At 47.9% G+C, this 21,071-nt stretch overlaps 1 protein-coding gene across 1 annotated transcript; it reads left to right on the forward strand.

Annotated features, from left to right (window-relative positions):
• Positions 1-10,148: 10,148 nt before the first annotated feature.
• On the forward strand, positions 10,149-14,413 carry Rasl11b (RAS like family 11 member B). The gene is made up of 4 exons (XM_034509400.2): positions 10,149-10,469; positions 11,005-11,061; positions 12,227-12,303; positions 13,052-14,413. Exons 1-4 carry the CDS (start codon positions 10,331-10,333, stop codon positions 13,520-13,522), a joined length of 744 nt encoding a protein of 247 aa, XP_034365291.1. The 5' UTR covers positions 10,149-10,330; the 3' UTR covers positions 13,523-14,413.
• The last annotated feature ends 6,658 nt before the right edge of the window (positions 14,414-21,071 follow it).

The following is a 21,071-nucleotide window of genomic DNA, read 5'->3' on the forward strand; positions in this document are numbered from 1 at the left end:
TCTGTGTGAGTCAGGGTCCTCCACTGGCTTGGAACTTGCAGGTTTTCTAGATAGACCTTCCTGTTTGCAGGCAAATTGTCTATTGATTGCTCCATCTCCCCAGCTCTAGCCTGTGCTAAAGCGTGTATACTGTGAGCCTTGACAAGCAGAAATAACAATATGGCTCAACACTCTGTTTTGGGTCCACATGGCTCAAGGAGGAAATATATGAGAAGTCTTTTCTTAAAAAATAGCTGCAGCCTATGCTATACACACACACACACACACACACACACACACACACAAAGATATACTCAGACACACAGACATACTCAGACACACACACACACACACACACACACACACACACGTGTCCCCTGCCCTTTCCCTAACCTATCTTTCATCCTTACATTTCACACATTCCATTCCAGATACACGCCTCCTCTAACCCCCGAGCTGAAGAAAAGATAAAAAGGGAAGATAAAGGCTGAGGATAAAGGGACTTTGCCCTGGGAGCCTAGACAGTGGAGTCTATTGAGAGGTGGGCCACAAGTTCTGAGTTGTGAGTCTCTGGAGCCAAACTGTCTGCATTCAGAAGCTGCCGTCTTTCCTGTGTCCTAGCTGTGTCACCTTGGGTGGACCGCCTCACTCTCCTGGCCTAGATCTGTTAACAGGAGGAACATCTAATCAGTACCCACTTTGTCATGTGGATTTTGTAACAGTGTCATAAGTTAAGACACCTGGAGTCCATGGAGCAGCGCTGGCACACGGCCTGTGGTCAGCCGCCAAGTCACTACCGCAGTCCTGTAAGGACTCAGGACAAGAAACCCAGGAGGAAGTACAGAAGAGAAAGTCATAACAGGGACAGTGCTTTTCATCTGCCACTGTCTCGTGTATGTCAGGCAGCTGCTTCGAATACAAGAATACAGATGGAGAATACGGATGTCAGCTCTGTCCTGAGAGCTTGCAGTCTAGCAGGACTGTCTATCCCCAGCCTCCCTCTGCATGAGATGCTCTTCCGCAGGTCCACAGTGCCTGGCCTGCAGAAGAGCGTTAGTTACTGCTGTGGATCTTTGGGTACGGTCCACATGGATATTCTTGATTCCCTACCTATTTAAATTCTGTGTTAGCCACTCACTCACATCCTAGGCCAACTCACCCCTTGGCTGTCTGGAACGCTCTAGTTTCTGGGCTTCTTTGTTCCCCTGTGGAAAACCACACACCCTGTCCTCTCATTGTCTGCTTTCCACTACCTTGGTTTTTTGCTGCAGTGGTTTTAGCAGGTGCTGCCCGCCTGCCTGTTTCTCCAGTTGCCCGGCCAATCATTTCTTCTGTCTCCCATTCTGCACCAACAACCTCGATCCCCTCCCTGAGACCCAAGCTGGCCATCATCAGGATTCTCCCAATCTTTCTCAGACTTCAAACCATCCTCTTCCTCCTTGTAGAAGGAGGACAGAGTGAGTGGAGGCTGAGTATGTGACTGGAGCGGCTGGGGGCCTGACTCACCTCAGAGCCAGTCTCTACAGGTCTGTCATCTGTCACCCCCTTGTCTGTCACCCATTCCTACAAGTCTAACTTCCTCAGATTCTTTCTGATGTCTCTTTTCCTTGGCATACTTAAAATGTACAGCTCCATCTGCCCACCCACCCATAAATATAGCCACTATAGGATAGCGTGGGCTCTGTGGCCAGCACGCCCCTGGGTTTGGGGATAGAGCAGTGAGTTCACAGAGCTTACACTCTAGAGCTGAGAGCCTATGATAAGCAACCAAATAGAATGCAGTACACGGTGATCAGCGGAGTGAAGCCCTCCCCAGCTGAGGGTTCAAGTAACCAAGAATTGAAAATACTCAGGAAAAAAAAATGCCTCCAACTGAAGATATTCAGACCTTTTTGGGTCACTATTGCCTAAATAATAATACAGTTAAGCAACTAGTTACACTGTATTGATATTCTTTTAGGGATTGTAAGTAATCTACAGATGACTGAAAGTCTGTGAGGAGGTACATGTAGGTTATATGCAAATGACAGGCCATTTCATATAAGAGACTTCAGCGGCTAAGGGATTGAGGAGTGTATGAGGTGTCCTGGAACTGCAGATGCCAGGGGGCCAGAAGGACAACAAGCTTGGAATCTAAGTGGTTCTGGGAATGGAACTGAACTGTGGACAAAGGATGGAGAAAGCTAAGTCGTGCCACGGAAAGGGGCCACTTGTGGTTCGAGCCATTTCGTTATGTGAGAGAGAAGCGGCTGAGGGTCCCCGCGCTGGAACAAGCTGTTGAGCAACTTCTAGGGCCCCTGCTGAACCCCATAACAATCTGGACATTGTTTTCCCTAATGTTCTCAGGCTGGCATGTGCTGTATCTGCAAGAAGCCAGCCCTAAACTCACAAAAGGTCTGCTTGACAGTCCAATGCAATAGTCATCCAAAAGCAATCTTCCCATCTTGAGCTTGGGGACAGTGAACAGAGGAATGCCTTGACTCTTGGCTGCACTGCAGCTTTGGCCATTGAATACAAGAAAGGCTTCAGTGCGAGCTTTCCTTCTATCTCCTTATCTGAGCCCAGGTAATGAGGAATCTGGGAGATAATTTGACAAGTTATAAATAATCCCCTCTCAACCACTGATAAAAGGACAACACAGGCTTGATGAATTGCTGCCTGTTTCGCCCTCATCATGAAAACACAAGAATGTTAAACCCACATTTTGTCAGTCTCTTTTACACAGTGGTCTCACTAGGTATTAGACATATTGTTGTAATGACAAATCAGCCATAACTCATTTACTTACCATCGAGTTACAAATACATCTTCCAGATAGCACGTGGGGTTTCACCGTCATAAAAATAGAAGTTTGGTTTTTGCTTGCTTTGGGGGGATGGGGGTGGATCAGTCAAGAATCAGCTTGAACAATCCTGGAGTTTTCCTGCTGTGTAACACTTAACGTCTAGGGTAGATAGTGTTACATTCCCGGTGAATTAATAATAATAATAAAGCTGTACACAAAGTTCCCGGCAGAGATAGCCCAGCACACCAGCCTTCATACTCCTCGGAATGTACGGTTCTTCTCCCAGTCCGCTTTGCTGCGCACAGCTTCCACCGTGGAGCTAAGTTGTTTCTTTATATAGAAGTGATGCCCTTGTTAAATCCAGTACATGAGTCATTTGTACGTTTCCTAAAATCCCACCCCATCACACTCCTCTTGTCTGCTAGCCATTTTCTCTTGTAATCAGGAGAAAAATGCATCGGTAGTGAGGACATCCTGGTGAAAAGCCGAAATGCTCTGAGACTAGGTAGGGGAACACGTTTCCTTGAGGTGACTGAATCTTGCGCTTGTCACGTCTCTACATCATCACCAACTAGATAACTCCTGTGCTCCTGTTAACTTGGCTATCAGCTCATACTACGACTTCATACTATGAACTGCGAGAGTTCAGGTCTGTTGGAATGGACTGAGGTGGCGCTACGAGTGAGGAATTGGTGTTTGAGAGGTGCCATAATCTTGATGATGCAGTAAGAGTCAACGCCTTGGGCCCCCACACAGCTTACCAGTTCATTCTCCAGATGACACGAGAAGTGGGAGCAGGATGCTTGCTGTTTCCCTGGCTCACAGGCAGATACAAAAGGCTTCCACTGCTTTCAGTTTGGTCTGCTCTTGTTTAGGAGCTGAGGGTCTGATGAGAGGTCATTGGTTTCTATGCACAGACAATAAGGATGCCTAACAGGTCCTTAGGTGGTTCGCATTCTCAGGAGTAGGAGAAGGGCAAGTACTAGGTATGTCCAATCCGCTTAGGAATTTGAAGCCAACAGGGTATGTTAAACAATCACTCCATTGTCTGAATCTTTCTGCCCTTGTGTGTGTATTCTGATCATAAAATCCTGTCGAGTATCCTGTTCCCAAGGACCCAAGGCCGACACTTGTTTCTTTTTGTTTTATAATCTTCTAAATAAATGAGGTGTTAGCGAGACAAGGGTGGATGGGCATGCTCAAAGGATCCTTCCTGCCAGAGAAGAGACGAAAAGGGTCTAAAACACACTGTCACTCTCTGTGTGCTGAGTTATCGGCCTTTTCAATTCATGGGAGGGACTCCTAAAAATGGCCCTGTTAATAGTGTAGTCCGTTGGTTCTCAGTACTGAATCCTCCCACAGTCTTGGAAACTCCTACTCCCCCCGAGAAAGCACAGTGGGAACTCACTGTCCCAAGTAACCTTTAAAACTTGAGTTTATTTTCAACTGTTATCATCAGACTGCTTGCCAAATTGATGTTCTCTGTTCCTGGGGGCTGGGGGGTGGGTGTGGGGTAAAAGGTTTGGGCCATGGTGGCAGATGCCACCGTAGAGTGGAAGACAAATCTCAGATGCCTAAACGAAAAGGACTACTTCTACCTTCCATTCGAGCAGTATATTGAAGAGGAAGAGGAAATGTCCCAGAAGAGAGACACAATCTGTCAGTGCATCCAGAGATTGGAGTCGTAGAATACCATTTAAAGAGGAAAACACAGCTCATTCTGCTGCCATAGAAACCAGTCAAGGTATGAGTGGAGGGAAGAACCTCCTTGAGGCCAGTGATAACACTTAGAATTTAAGACATTTAAGTGGGTTGCTTTTTTTTTTTTTTAAAGTTACAGTTTTCTGGGACGAGATGCACATGTGTATGCTTGTGCATGCATGTAGGGCGAGTCCCGTTGTCTTTAATTGAGATCCCCCTTTACCTTTGTCCCTAATTTTTTTTTTTTCACTCTAGGGAATCTGGCTGTCTTCAGTTGTGATTAAATCAAAAGGAAGGCTGAGGTCTTAAAGGGGAACGTCCCCATTGATACCTTCCGGTGTGCCAGCATAGCTATCCAGTGTGGTGCACAGGCTTGTATACATCTGCACAAACCTGGTGGAATCACTGGGTAAAAATCCCCTTTCCCTGCTTCATTGTGTCTGTTCCATCCCTATTTGCTTGCTCAAACATCTCTCAGAAGCTCCAAAGTGGCAGGCTAAACTTTCTGACCTCCTTAATCCAGGAACTGTGTCTGCACCACGGTTCGCTTTAGTTAGAACATTTGAATATATAAACTCCGATTGTGAATCATGCTGTCTCAGTCCTAGCGCTGGAGACATGCCCGTCCCCACTTGCTGCTCCTTCAGGATTCCATGGCACAGGGAGCCAGCACTCCAGGGTCCCAGGATTTCACAAACAATGTGGAAATGAAAGGCAAGACTGGCCAGACATTCGGAAAGTCTGTCTTTCTAGGAGGGGCTACAGGCAAGAAGGCACCAAGTCAGTGTAAGCAGGCTGCTGTGGATGCCAGGAGGAGTTAGAACTTAAGAATCAGTTGGAATCTCTTAGAGGAAGCATTTTACAAAGGATTAGAGATTCCACCCCACAGCCAGGAGCGGGACTTATACACTATAATATCCTTTTATTCCCTAATAAGACAGAATAGACTTTCTGAGTTCCTTTGTGATGATGCTACTTTGCATTTTATTTATTTATTGGCTATACTCGATCCCCAGCGATGGGGCTCATACAAGCATCTTCATTTACACATAACTGGTTCTTTGACCATATTTACCTCCATCTCTTCCCTAGACTTTCCTTTTTTAAAGTAGCTTTAGGTTTACAATAAAGAGGGATGGGAGGAGGGGGAGAGGGAGAAAGAGAAAGAGAGGGAAGATATTGTAGGTTCAGGCCCCCGAACCCTTGATGTAGCCCTTCCCATCCCATAACATTGAAACCAGGGTATATGTTCTCTCTCTCTCTCTCTCTCTCTCTCTCTCTCTCTCTCTCTCTCTCTCTCTCTCTCTCTGCTTCCCTCCTCATCTCTCCCTCTCCTTCTCTCTTAAAATTTGTCAAATCATATTTCACTTACAATAGCCAAATATGTGTCTATTTTCTGACTCCACATAGATGGTGGGAATTGAAATAAGCCTCAAAATAAATAATAATAAATAATAATCAAACAAAAACAGAACTCTTGGCAAAGGTCCACGTCCTTTGACACACAACCCTTGGTGATGTGGGGAAAAGCAGCACTCTTCTGGCCACCACGGACATGTCCCATGGAAGAAGGGAGCACCAGCTTCCCTTACTCTCAGTGTGTGCTGGAGTCCTTGGGATTCTCCTGTGCTGATTAGTCCTCCTCACTGGGAGCGAGCCCTTTGTCTTATGTCCTGGTTCTTTTGTTTCACAGCCCACAGGTATTTTCTGGTGTCCTCTGTCTAGGGGGTAAATGCTCGTTCCCTAACCCGCCTCCCCTTCCCTTGACACATCCTTACACATACATGTGCATACATGCATGTGGGTGGGCACACAACACAGAGCTGTGCAGCTCTCCAACCTGCTATTCCTAGTCTAGGTCTTTAGTCCTACTATGTGCTCCTATAACACCTGAGTTTCCTTTGTCAAGTCATTTTCGCACATTGTATTGAAATTGCTTGGCCACAATCTCAGCTTCTCATACTAAATGTGACTGCGCTCAACCGAGTGAGCCCAAGCTTCAACACAGTGCCTGCTATACTCACAGCCCACATGCTAAACAAATATTTATTAAACTTACATACTGGGATCCTAAGGACTTCCAGACACCGAATTATCTCTAAAAGCTCTCAGATCAAAGATTGACTTTAAAGATCAAAGAGAGAGATAGAAACTCCAGATGTTGAGGCAAAATCACAACTTCCCAAAAATATTTCGGCCTTTACTCCCCCAAGCCCCTCATATTTTAATCTCCCACTCTTTATTTTTATTGAAGAAATAGAAATGGGAGAGGAGGGAGGGAGAGGGAGGGAGAGAGTGTGTGCACATCACTTGGTACCCAGCATCTTCAGGCTATTTGTGTATGCAATGTGTTTATGTGCGGGTGCACTTGAGTGCATACAGACACGTTTGAGCAACTTCGTGGAGGTCAGAAGTGTTGGATGTCTTTCTCAATTATTCCCCATCTCACTTATTTTTAGACATAATTCCTCACTGGACACAGAGCTGATTCTGTTAGACTACTTGGCCAGCAAGCCCCGACACGGAGCTCCCCTGTCTTCATCTCTCCAAGGCCTGGATTGAAGCTGTGCGCCACGGTGCCTGGGTTTGTCTTTTGTTTTTTACATGGGTGCTGGGGATTGAACTTGGGTCTCCTTGCTTACTCACAAAGCACTTTACCAACTGAGCTGTCTCCCTGGCCCTCATTCGGTTGGTTTTAAATATCACTGATAACCTGCCGATTTGTGGTTCTGTCCGTTATGGGTTGTGTGGTCTTTGTGAAGATGTGTGTAGAAATTTGTTCTCTTATTTATTTTTTTTAAAGATGTCTCAGATTCTTTGGCACTATTTCCATCTAGAGGTAGGACCGATGTGTTTGTCTTCCCACTTGGGTTTGTGTGAGTGTGTGCTGGGGCATTAGCACAGATAGAGCAATGCAGTGCCAGATTCTGTATACAAGCTTTAAGAGATCGGGTCCTATTTCTTGTCATCAGAGTGTTCTCTTAGGAGAAGTCAATGTGTTCTGAAGCAGCCTGAGCTGCTTCTGATTGAAATGCAGATATGTGAAAGAAGAAGCCACACTGGATGGCCAGCCAGAACCTTCATGATACATGACTTGACTGCCATCTTTCATCAGGAGAGAGTCCAGAAAAGAACTGTGCCATTGTGTCTGGATAAGGACCATAAACCAGTCTGGGGTGGTTTATGGAGCAGCAGGGGAAATGGCTCCTAGAAGTAATGATAGTATCTGCCTTATCGTCATAAAGTAATATTACAGAATCATCCTGCTTCAGGCTTTGGAGTGAAGGGATTACATGGTCACTTTCTTGATAACCTTAGATGTAAAAAGTAAACATATATCATTCCTTTCCTATAATCTGGAATAAAATATCATGTCTCCTGCCCTGATCTACTCTTCTTTTTCCTCCTCCCAATTTGGTATCTTTTTTTTTCCTACAAATTTGGGTTCCCAAGAAGTGATAACTGTTATCATCTGAGGTTAACCAGTTGTAGGTGGGGGCTACTGGGTGGATGTTTTTTAAGTAACTAATACCTGTTTCTCTCTCTCTCTCTCTCTCTCTCTCTCTCTCTCTCTCTCTCTCTCCTTCTTCTTCCTGTCTTCTTCTTCTTCTTCTTCTTCTTCTTCTTCTTCTTCTTCTTCTTCTTCTTCTTCTTCTTCTTCTTCTTCTTCTTCCTCTCTCTCTCTCTCTCTCTCTCTCTCTCTCTCTCTCTCTCTCTCCCTCTCCCTCTCCCTCTCCCTCTCCCTCTCCCTCTCCCTCTCTCTCTTTCCTCCTCCACCTCTCTCTGTGTTTTAAGTATGGCCAGTTCATTTTGACTTAAAATAAGTATACTATATTCAGCCTTCATGATGCAGACAGAAAAATCACTGGTCTGGTTAGTCTCGTGGTAACAAAAATGAAGCACCAGAAGCTAAAACGATTTAAAGCAAAATTCCCCTTGAGAACTTTTATCATGTCTGTGTGTGCAAAGAGGAGCTGAACAAATACTGTCGACTACGTAATTATTTCCCATGTAAACACTATAGAATTGCAGGCTAGAGGGCCGGGGGCTGAAAGATGCGTGCTACCCTAATTATAGCTTTGCTAAGTTTGATTTTATAGACCGGTAAGACTCAAGTTTGATTTAAACCACACAGAAAGACATGATGCAAATTGGACATGCCCTTTGTCCCTGACTCAGATGGCCGACCAGTGTTCTCCCTAGAAGGCAGCCTTTTACAGTGGTCACCGCTCAGCCTGTTTGCCCGCCCTCTGATTCTGTTGATCATCCTAGGAGACTTAACAAGACAAGTCAACATAGTTTTCCTAGTTCCTCTCTGATTTCTTCACCCCTTCAAACTATTAATAGATACAGAATTTGTCACGGTTTGACCAGTATAGGATGGTAAATTCTCTTCAAATACCTGGTGAAGAAAGTCCAGAATGGGAGGTGATTAAACAAGAAACTGTGCAGAGACTGGAATCAGCTTTTTTACCTTTCTACCTTTAATAAGGGTGTACAGCTTTGCTGTCTTAGGCACCAAGATAAAAGGCCCTGAGGGTTGTAAGGGTGGCGATGGCAATAAAGTAGGTTGTTGAAGTTGGATCTGGCCAGCAGTTGGGCGCCGTTTTCTCTGATTAGAACACTGGGGTACTAGGCATTTTTTGTTTTTATGAGTGCTAGACTCCTCATCTTCCTTGGCCTCAAGCCACTTGCCACTTTTAACTAACTAACCCTTGCCTGATGACTAGACTAACCGTGGGGCCCTTCTGCCTCTCGGTGAGTCCAATGCACAGCTGCACTGACTGCTTTTTTTTTTTTTTTTAACCTTTCACAGCCTTGGGAGGAGGCGTGACTGGGTTAGCCATGCAAGCTTGTTCTAGTGACTTTTGGCTTGGCTTTGCCTTTAGGGGTGCAGCGCGTGCTTTCCACGCTGTGCGTGCCTTCTCATGAGCTTGCACTGTTGGCAAGCACTAGAACAAAATGGATAGTTTGCCCCAAAGGCAAATGTCACATTTTAGGTCAGGGAGGGGTGTCTTTGTTTACGAGTACAACGATGGGGAAAATGTATAACCCAGGATAAAACTTTGAATGTAGTCAAGTCAGTGCAATGGTGTCTCCAGCGCAGGAGCAGAGCACAAGATAGGGCCAAACAGAGCAGTGACTATGGGCCTGTGGGGTCCCCAGCAGGTTCCTTGGGGTCAGAGGAGAAGGCAGTCGGATGTAGGCAGTGGTCAGAGAGGTTAGGGGACCTGAGACCCAATTCAGAAAATGCCTAGGGACTGACTTACGGAGGCCCGGCGGCGAGGTAGGCAGACAAGGGTGGGTGCCCCTAAACCCACCGCGGATCTGAGACCCCGCAGACATGACAGGTTTCCTACGAAGGCGAGGACAGATTCCCCCCACGCGGACCCGAGACCCAGCAGACACGGACAGATCCCCTACGCGGATCTGAGACCCCGTGACTCCGCAGCCACCGGTGCGGCCGCGTGCTAGCGCAGCGGGGGCCGGCTGGGTCCCGCACGTTGCCACCCTCGCGCCGGCCGCCCTGTTTTCCTCCACTCTCACGGGGCTCCGCACTCGCTCTCGCCTCCTGTGGGGGCGCAGCCCCGTTGTGCAGGCTGTGGGCGGGGCCTCGAGCGGGGCGCCCGGGGATTGGCTGCTGGAGTGGAGGCGGGGCCTGGGCCGGAGAAAATCCGCGCCCGGGCGGCTGAGATCCCAGCCGCCAGCGGGAACAGCTGAGCCTCTCGTCCCCTCGCGCTCTCTCCGGTTCCTTCCAGTCTCCGCTCGCGCGGCGTCCGACCGGGCACCCTCCTCTCCTTGCAGCGCGAGCCGCCTCCTGTCCTGACTTTCCTCCCCGCTCCGTGCAGCCCGGCCGTAGCGGCGATGCGCCTCATCCAGAACATGTGTACCATCGCAGAGTACCCCGTCCCGGGCAGCACGGCTGCCGACTGCTGCCTGGGGGCCGCCGGCCGCCGGCTCGTCAAGATCGCCGTGGTGGGGGCCAGCGGCGTGGGCAAGACCGGTGAGTCCAAGCGAGGAATCCGCTTGGTCGAGGGGCGGGACCTGGGAGACCCCCACCCAGACTGGAGAGGAGAGAGGTGGGCGTTGCAGCGGGATCCTCCGCCCCTTCATGTCCCTGCTTCAACGGAAGAGGGCCACTGGGGCCCAGAGCGGCCCGCCGACTTTCGGGCCAGGGTAGAACTTTGGGGCTTTGAGCTTCTGGCAGGATCTGGGCCTGAATGGGGAGTTAGTGACTGTAACCCCTCCTGGAGTTCCGTAAGGTTAGGAAGAAGTTCGCCTGCTGGAAGGCTTAGGTGTGGCTCAGCTGGGCTCCCTGGAGGGGCTGGGCCTCTAGACCCTTCCCGCTAGCAGAGCTGTAATTCACTGGCGTCTACCTCCTCGTGTCTGGCAGAGGGGTCAAGGAGCTACAGGATAAGAATTTTCCTTGGTGGCCGGCTGTGACTTTCTTTGGAAGAGTTGTTTTCCAGGTGGGGGTGGGGCGGAGACCCATCTAACTTAGAGGGTTAACGACTGGTCTTTTCTTTTCTGAACTGCAGCTTTGGTGGTCCGGTTCCTCACTAAACGATTCATCGGTGACTATGAACGAAATGCAGGTGAGGAAACGCACTGAGACAAAGACTGTTGGGATTGCTGCCCAACAGGCTCAGTACCTTCAAGGACACTTCCTTCAGAGTGACAGTGTTTAGCATCAGGATTCTGCCACTTCCAATTCTGCCCTCTCTCTTCCCCCCTTCCCCCCAGCTGCCATCTGGCCTCATTCCATTCCTGGCCCATTCATCATTTTATCAAGTGCCCGAAAGTATTCCCTGTGGCATGTTTTAACTATAGGGACCCCAGTTGGAAGCACCCTTTGTACTCCAAGGCTTTTCCTTTAAAACATGCCTGCAAAAGTCATAAAAAAAAAAAAAAAAAAAAAAAAAAATAACCCAACCAAACAAAAAACCCAGCCGCGAGCTCCTCCCCCCTCCCTCTGCTGGCTGCCTTTCAGGGGCGACCTTTTAAAGCAAAGGCCAAAGCAGAGCTGTTGTAAGCCTAAAGTTCTTTCCTTAACAAAGAAAAACAACTAGCTGTCATGCCATGATTCTAGCGGGGAGAGCCCCTGAACAACGAGAAGACACACATTTCATTCTCCATGATTGAAAATAACCACTGTCCCAAAAGGCTTCAGTACTCTCTGACTATGTCCTGTAAAGCAAATTGCTTAAGTAAGTCGACTGCATGCAGTACCTGTTGGGGATTAATTGAAATGAGCCATATAAGCCATCCCAAGATAAGACATGGTGGCCTTCTGCTTTGATAGAGCTGATGGGAATCACCGCACATGCTCGTGCGAGGATGCTACCTATGCGTTTACTAACCATGTTTGCCTATGAAGCTGTTATAGCCAGTGGGCAAAATAGAACTGTTCAGAGGATGATACTCTGATAAAATAAAAACAGAAACCCTGCATATAGTGAGCCAGAAACTTTCCTCCAAGAAACTACTCTAAATATGGAAACTCAGTTAAAATTAGACCAGCAAGTTTCTAAAAACCCACAAACTTTGACCTACTTTTGATAAGTCTCCTTGCAGGGGCTTAAGACTACACTTGGCCTTTAAACAAGGTTTGAATTAAATAGAAATAAATGACATCTTTTTCTTGTGTGTATTGGTACAAGCTGTGGTACATTAAAAACAAACACACAAAAAACAAACCATAATGTTTCATGAGGCTGCACATGAAAGAGGAACATAATGTCCTTTCTTTGTCCTTTATAGGTAATCTCTACACAAGACAAGTTCACATAGAAGGAGAAACCCTGGCTATTCAGGTCCAGGACACTCCTGGCATCCAGGTGAGAAGCTGATGCTGACTGGGCCAAAGCAGACACTGGTGGCTGTGGGATTGTTCACTTGTTGTTAAGTCGAAGGGACAAGAGACGTGGGGTGTCAGGTCTAGACTTTACTTGTGGTGTGACAGTTTAATTGTATCTGGCCGCAGGTCAGCCGTAGCCTGGTTTAGTTAGGGGAACTGGGCGAAGGAGGGGAGCCCCTCCTGTAGGAGGGGTCACTAGGGCAAGGGAATCCAAACCAGCCCTTGGGATTGGCAGTATTCCCTTCCTTTGGTTTTTATTTATGTGCCTTTGGCATCAAAACCCAAATATTCGGGTCCAGTCTCCAACACCCGGAATCACTTTTATGTTGTGGAAAGTTTCTCTGTAGACAAAAGAGCTCTGCTGGGATTTTTTTTCTTCCCTTCTCCGTCCTGAACTGGGCAGTTATCCAGGTTTAAATGCTTCCAGCTCCTATCTCCCCCAGACTTACTGTCTAGCCAGTTAATTTCCCATTTTGTGCAACTACAAAGTCGCTCTGCGTGGAGGTCTCTGCAGGTCCATTTTCCACTTGAGTGTGGTGAGCTGCCCTGTTATTTATTCCCTCAGAGCAGCTGGATCAACATATTGTTAAGAAAGTGTGTGGGGATAGAGCCTGTTTACGACCCGTACCCCACCATCCCCAGGAAGGGTTCTTTTGAAGTGAGGCTGTGCAGGAGCCAGAGCTCTGAGCAGTACCCACGGCTCACCCTGCTCTCCCCCTTCTCCTCAGGTGCACGAGAATGGCTTGAGCTGCAACGAACAGTTGAATCGCTGCATTCGCTGGGCGGATGCCGTGGTCATTGTCTTCTCCATCACGGACCACAAGAGCTACGAACTCATTAGCCAGCTCCACCAACACGTGCAGCAGCTCCACCCGGGCACTCGGCTGCCCGTGGTGGTTGTGGCCAACAAAGCTGACCTCTTACACGTCAAGCAGGTTGACCCTCAGCTTGGTCTGCAGCTGGCCGGCATGCTCGGTTGCTCCTTCTATGAAGTATCTGTCAGTGAAAATTACAACGATGTCTACAATGCTTTCCATGTCCTGTGCAAAGAAGTGAGCCCCAAACAGCAGCCCAGTGGCACCCCCGAGAAGCGCAGAACCTCCCTCATTCCCAGACCCAAGTCGCCCAACATGCAGGACCTGAAGAGGAGGTTTAAGCAAGCTCTGTCTGCCAAAGTGAGGACTGTCACGTCTGTCTGAGGCACAACTCCTGGAGGGGGTTTGGTCTTTGGGGCAGAGGGCCCGAGGTTCTTCTTAGATGGGACCATTGCAGGCTGATGGCAGTTCATGGTTCCAGAAAGAGCAGCGGCAGACGGGCCTAAGGGGCCTTTGGAATTCTGCAACTAAGGAAGTGAGGGCAGACGGACGGATATGGGACTGATCTGCCCATCCATAAAGTGGGGATGGGAATACTTTTGTTCCTCACTGCTTTATAAGTGACGGTCAGGTGCACCAAATGCACGGATTGGGGTGGGGAGAACGCAGAGAGCATTCACGGCCTTTCTCTCCTCGTTTGTTTTCTCCCAAGGGGAGGGTTTTCTTTTCTCGGTGACTCCAACATGCTCTCTTTACAGGATATCTTTCTGACTTGAACGATATCCAGATTTCTTTAAGAATCAAGGAGGGGCTCTCCCCACCCCATAAAGGTCAAGTTTTAGACCAAAATATTCCGTATACAGACACCTGTGAGCTGTGGTCTGCAGGAAGGTGCTGGATCTCCTGACACAGGATGGGTACAGGTGTTGAGTAGCTGTGAAAAAACTCACCTGTGGGCTGCCCAACTGTGATGATGTATAGTCGTGTGTATTTTTTTTTTCTTTAAACCGTGGCATCAGGTACAGAAAAAAGTGTTAATTGATGGTGGTGTGGTTTGTCTAAATGACCCGTGGCAATGATGTTGGGTTGCTTCCTGGGCCTGGCTGAGTCGTGGCTATGGGTGACTTGAGATACTGAAATGCTGTCTTTAAGAGTGACCAGATGCAGGGCTACCTGCCAAATCCCCTACACAGATGCACTTTAAGAAGCCGTTTATGCTTTGGCTCAAACTGTAATAATTTATTTTATGTACAATAAATCTCTCATTTGATAAGAGCAGATGTCTGACTGGGTCTTTATTGAAATGTTTACCTTCTTCCTCCAGGAAGCGATTTTTAGAATCCTGTTTACTGAGCAAGTTGAGTCAGAGACTATGCCTTGCATGTCTCACAACATGTGATCAGTGAAATCCATTTTATTACCCACGTTCCACACAGTACAAAACATCCTTGCAGAACAAATTCAATAACATGAAGTCTACAGCCTGCAAACATTGTCACTTGTAATTTGGCCTTTCTAGTCCAGAGTTGTGTCTCAGTTTCTTCATGGTCTTCTGGGTGGACCTAAGATCGCCGTCTGTCTGCACATCACAGAAGAGCTGCTGAGGGGATGAATGCCTCCACAAAAGCATTACTTCTTCATGCGTGATGCACTTAGTGAAGCTTTTTGGGGGCACGCTGTATCCCCAAGCTACACTTTATTCTCATAGTAAGAGCTTACAGCCGTTGGTCTGCCTCTATTGAGGAGCTGTTCTCACGGAGCTGTCACACATGTGTGCACAGCTGGCTGGCCTCTCCTCTGCTGCCGCTGGAGCCAGGAAGACATTGCTTGCGAATTCAGTCGCGTCTCCATCTCTGTGGGCAGGGCATCATCCTTCCATCTAGACAGCACCTTCCAGACTGTTCTTGGTTCATTCTTCAGATAACCCTGTGAGGTGGCGTGGGGAAGGGCTAACATGATTTCACAAACAAAGCAGGGTTTAGGTTTTGAGAGATGTCCTCAGGACGTCAGAAAGGAACTCAGTGTGTTGAGCATTCAGTATTCTTTCTTCACCATGCCTCATCTCTAAGATGCATCCTGCAGCATAGGTAAGGCACTGGGGTGTGCTGGGAGTCTGTGGTGATAGGGGTGGGGCTATTTAAGCTCATTTTCCCAGGGGACCATCTGACTGCTCTTGACAGTAACATTCTGACAGTTAAGCTTTGTTATACATAGAACTTTTTTTTTTTAAATCTCTTCAAAGCTAACCTAACCTTACCTCTGAGAGGGGTGTGTGCTGGCAGCAGGGTGGGAAATGGTGTCTACAGACACCAGAGATAGTACAAGGGCAGAGACAGGTAGAGACAGGCAGAGACCCACTTTGCTTGTCTTCCTCCTGCATGTTGTCTTCCTCCTGCATGGTTGTTAGCAATGCACGATGATTGAGCAGTTCTTTGCTCACTGACCCTCGGCTCACCTGTGTTCTGCCATGGAAGACAAGAAGCTCTGGAGACAGTAGATTTTTGTAGCACAAGACCGAGAGGAACTAGACTTCCATTTCTTACTGCCCCCTGCCCCCTGTTCCTCACCGCAGAACCACAAGTGTCTCTGTAGGACTCTGGCCAGCCTCTGCAGCCTAGTGGGTGTGCCCTGGGCCTTCTTATCTCCTGCCCTTGGCACCAATGGCTGCCTCTCACCTCCTGACCTCCTCCATTTCACTGAGGCAGCTTTCCGCTGCAGAAGGATAAAGAGAGAAGGCAGAGGAAGTGATTCCTGGAAATCTCAGGCGGGAACCACCCCAGACCTAACGTAAGCCCCCCCCCCCCCCCCCCCCCCCCGTCTCGGATGGGATTGACTATTCGTAATCCTAGAACAACTGTGTTTTCAGCATGAGCTTGACCTAATGTTTCATTAATCTCATCTGTCTCAATACTAGCATCTCTCCGCTTACCCTCCCCTAGTTCATGTCTACAAACTCTGGCCTGAGACACAATCTCCTCTCGCTCTAGGCAGGGATATGTATGAGTCTGATACAGAGGAGGAGAGGAATGAGGGTTTATTGAGTATTTACAATATACAGATTGCACATGCCCTCCTTTAATCTTTGGGACACTCCCGAGGAAGGCTATATCATTGCTATTTTAGAATGAGGAGACCAAAGCCTTGAGATTACGCTAGTTTAGGGGCCAGCCGGTAACAGACTCTACTTCATTTACTGACTGTCTGGGCCCCAGAAATAGATGTTTGAAACAAGGACATTCTGCACACTAACTTCACCATCTCTCTTTAGTATCCGATACGGGGAAGGAAGGAATTGGCTGGGCTTTCATGAAGCCAATCCTGGACCCTAACGAGATGAGAGTTTATGCCCCACCTCCCATCACAGACTCAGTAGCAGCTCTGGGCCTTCGCTGACCGATCAACTTACCTCCCCGGCCCCACTAACCCAGCTTCCTCCACTGCCCTTCTGTTACTGGTTGGGTTACTTCGTGGCCCCAGGGCTCCTGGCAACCGGTCCACATCTGCTGCCGCCATTAGCCTGAGGCTGCTGGCTGCTCTGGCCTCCAGCCCCCTCGGTAATAAAGATGCCCCGGTTGGAGGGATTGCCTCCCAGCCCGTCTGTCTCAGAGCCCAACCCACGGCTGTCTTGCTGTCTGGCTCTCTAGTTTCCTCCCAGCCTCAAATCAAAACCATTTACAGCCCTAGGCTGGGCCTGGTCTGGTTGTGCAGTGGCGGGGGAGGGGGAGAGATTGAAGGAGTGGTGGGGGTGGTAGGAGGGAGGCTGTAAAACTGTGTGCCTTCGTCAACCAGCTCCAGAAGGTTTGCCTGACTAGCAGCTCAGAACCCCAAGCTTTAGGGGTGTTGGCTGTGTTTATAGAGAGCCCCTTATTTATCAAAAAAAAAAAAAAAATGGGGGGGGGGGATTTCAGCATTAATCTTTTACCACAAGAGGGAAAAGACAAATCTGGGCAAGGGAGCAGTTGTGGGCAGATCCTCACAACGGAGCAGTTGGCACATTATGGTGTTGCTTAGCAGAGTGGAGATGGCAAGCACCCAGCTGTGGCGAACTCCCAGAACCTCTGGGTAGGGTAACAGCCCAGCAGGGAGGCGCTTGCCTGCTCACATTAAAGTACCCAGAAAGCTGTCTGGGCAATCCTCTGGAAGCCTAAAAAAAGACAGTTCCAGCGAGTTCTTATTGCCCTCATTAGCTCTCAAACTAGAGAAGAGACGGAGAGAGACTAGTGTTGTTAGTTAGAAGGCCACACTCCGCTCTTCTGACACCATCTGGTTTTCAGAAGTTCCTTTAAGAGCAGTGCTGGAGCCTTTTGATGTTTCTTGGGCAAGCCAACAGACAGCATTTGTAATATTGGGTTATTTGTTGTTGAGATTCCATTTCTGGTAACCAGGGTAAGAAGAAACAATAGTGGTCTGGGGGACAGGGTCTGGAATTCTTTGTTAGGGAAATGCCACTGTAACTGTAGAGACCTTGGCACAAACAGCTATCTGCACAGGGCTTGACCCTCTGTGTGGAGCACTTCCAAACACTGATTCCGCTCTGTGTTTACAGGGACAGGACTCCAAAAGAAGCAGACCTCAGTTGCCACAAAGCATTTACCAGGCTCTCAACTGTGTATATAAAAAGTAGCTGCAGGGCCCTTGGCTGGAGATTGGCCTGTGTGTGCTTGCTTTGGCTTTGGCCAGCAGGGTTTAGGTGGTAAATATACTCAGATCTGAGAGACACTAGCGCTCAGCTCCTTAGCTGGGCCTTTGGTGTCATTTTCAGGTGGCTTCCATAAGGGGGTGTAGGGGAGGTCCCTTAAAAACTCTTACACCTAGATACTGTGAGAGTGGTAAATGTAGGTGTCACTCCAGAACACACAGCTGCTTTCTGGATGACATCAGTGATGATCTGCAAAGGCATTCAATGCCCGCAGTGAAGATGCTTAGACAGGAAGCATCTCCCAAAGGCTCATGGGTTGAGAACTTGGTCCTTAGTGCAGTAGCACTCCGAGGAGGGGTCCCGGGGAGGAGGGAACTGGACCACGAGTGGTCTGATTTCATCTGAGATGTAGTGAGAACTTTGGAAGAGTGAACTTTCCAGAGGAAGCAGGTCACTGGGCCGTATCCCGAGAGGATGTATTTTCTCCCTGCTCCTAGCTCCTCCACATGTTCCCGGCTGTCATGAGTCAGTGTTCCCTTCCACATATCCTTTATCATGCATGCTGTTCCACCTCAGCATGGACAGAGAAACATCAGAGCCAAGGTCTGTGAAGTGACACCTCCAAGACTGTGAGGTAAAATCAGTTTTCCTCCTGCGAGCTGATAGTCTCAGAGATCTTGTCTCAGTGACAGAAAGCTGGCATGCTTTGAGGGGGCATTCCTTGAGCAGCATATCCTGGGCCGTATTCTAAGTATTAAATGTGTCATCAGTCTTTTAATTCGTACTATTACGCAGTGTAGTATGGCCTACTGGCGTCTAATTTCATGTCCAGCCAAGCAAATAAACTACCAGGTTTGGGGAACGTGTTCCTGACTGACCTTCTGGTTAGATGGCCTTGGCTAAAGGAAGACTTTATTTCCTCTCCATTTTACTTCTTTGCAGACACTCTTCTGACGTCACTCTTCACTTACTCCCATTGTCCTGCCGATGCTTGGTCACTCTGTGAGGTAAGTGACTGTGAGGGCACTAACTGTGAGGGCACTGACTGACTGTGAGAGCACTGACTGGCGCCCTCAGCAGTAATATCCACACTTCCCAGAGCCATCCATGTAGCGGTCATCTTATTAGAGTGGCTCCCTGGCACCCTCTGGGAAGGAGGCACCAGTACCATCTAGTTTTCAGATGTTGGTACATGCTTGGATAACTACAGTGCTCTGAGAGGTGTAACTGGGACATAAAGTTGGGGAGAACCCTAGAGCCCTGACCCATGGCTCTTTCACAAGGGCAGGGGCATTTTTAGCATCCTCCTTAATCCCTCCCTTATCTAGAAAGTGAGCACAAACCTGGGGAGTGTCCAAGACTGCCACAGGCCAGTGCTTCACTGCCTGAGTTGTCCTTGTTCTATTATTTGTAATGGCCATTGGTGGGACCAAAACCGAGTTTGTATTATGTTCCTGCTGTTTAATGTCAAGGACTGGGGTTCTCTCTTATTTCAGACTCTGGTTATCACCAACTTCCTCCAGCTCACCTATCTCCCAAACGTTTTATTATTTGACTGTCCAGTTGGCCCAGGCCTTCCAACCAGCAGCCACAGATATGGAAAAGAGTGATTATAAACTCAACTTCTCACACTTCTCTCAACTACCCAGACACTAGCTATGGCCATACTTACTGCAGTGTTAGAACATTCTAGAATGCTAGCATAACCAGTCACTTTATCTTATGGTAATAGTAGACACTTCTGAATATCCTTTTACTAGGTAAGAAACAACTTCCCAAGATAAACTATTAAACTCACAAAATCTGTACACAAATATGTTATTTGGTGTAAAAAGCTGAGAGTACAGAAGTAATGGGGGGTTGCTAATACCACTTCCTAGCTGTCCACTTGATGTGTCTTCCAGAGGCAACCACTAGTTAGTAGTTTGGTTTTATGTTTTCAGATTTCTTTTGCAGGTAAACATATGATGTGAAATTTAACCATGAGAAGAAATCCACAGGGGACCCAGGCACGAGCCAAGCATAGGCTGTTCACCCTGTAGGTGCCATGGAGCCAAGGTAGTGGCTGGCTTGCAACAAGCTTGGCTCAAACGCCTTAGGGTCTCTAGAATGTTCTCCACAGGTTCTCACTCAACATCTAAGAATGGATGGTTGAATGAATACAGTTTTGCGTCACGTGGCAGGTTACTTTAAACTTCTTTATTTTAGGAAGTACTTATCTCTGTTTACATAGAATTTGTTTGTGGCTAACTCCATTGCTTCCCTTATTCAAACTTAAGACTTTTAGATTTGTGGGATTTAAGAAAGAGCTGCCTTACAGTTCAGCACCATCAGAGAGCATTGGTGAAGGCAGAGAGCGACTTGAGCACGAACACAAACATCTGGTCTCGTAAAAATTGGCTTCAGCATCTGAAAATGATTCCAAGTTCAGCTTCTTTTTTTCCTTCGTCCCCAGAACAACAGCATTTAATAGAGAAGTAAAATGTATAGCTTTGTCTTGGTTTATATTTTATTTCATCTTCCTGCTAAATCCATGCTTGAATTTGGTTTTCCGGCTTTGTCCCGTTTCAGACATCCATTACCCATGCCGGCAATGGCCACCGGCCACGCACTGGCCAGCCAAGCAGTTCTTTCTTTCTCCCTAGAGTTCTCATATAATTTCACTAGGTGCGTCTGGGTTTTTCTGCTCTGACCAAAAGAAAATATAGACTCCCAGAAGAAAGCTTTCTACTTCAGTAGGAATTTGAAATCACAAAGGCCTAGAGTCCCCTGGAGGAGAGCTCTTCTACACGGGCTTCGTCTGCACAGGATGGAACCACTGGTAAGGACAGCTCTCCAGTCACCCCACTTTGTCCCTCCCACTGCTGTTCCAAGTAGCGGACTGCCCCGATCCTTGAACCAGCTGGAACAAAGCAGCCCTTTGTCACTCGTGGGGTGATTTACCACTCATGGAGGCCACCAGCCCAGTGCTACCCAGGCTACCCCACCCCCTTCTTGTCTTTCAGGAATGTTTTGGAGTCAAAGAAAAACAAAGTCTCAGGCTCTGTCTGTGACATCCCTACCCAACTCCCATAATCACAAGGAAAATGTAGCCTTCTTCAAGCTGGGAATTCTAAGTACTCTGAACGTTTCCTTGGCTGACTTCACCACAATGCTCATGTCTGCCACTACTTGCCAACAGGCTTTTACCTAGAGCTAGAACTTTCAGGGATCTTTGGGAAGAGTACAATAAGACGCTAAGGGTAAATGAAAGTGACGGCCAGTGAAGTCAGCTAAAACGGCAGCTCTGACACC

The sequence above is a fragment of the Arvicanthis niloticus genome, chromosome 7, assembly GCF_011762505.2.
Source record: "Arvicanthis niloticus isolate mArvNil1 chromosome 7, mArvNil1.pat.X, whole genome shotgun sequence".
Taxonomy (NCBI): domain Eukaryota; kingdom Metazoa; phylum Chordata; class Mammalia; order Rodentia; family Muridae; genus Arvicanthis; species Arvicanthis niloticus.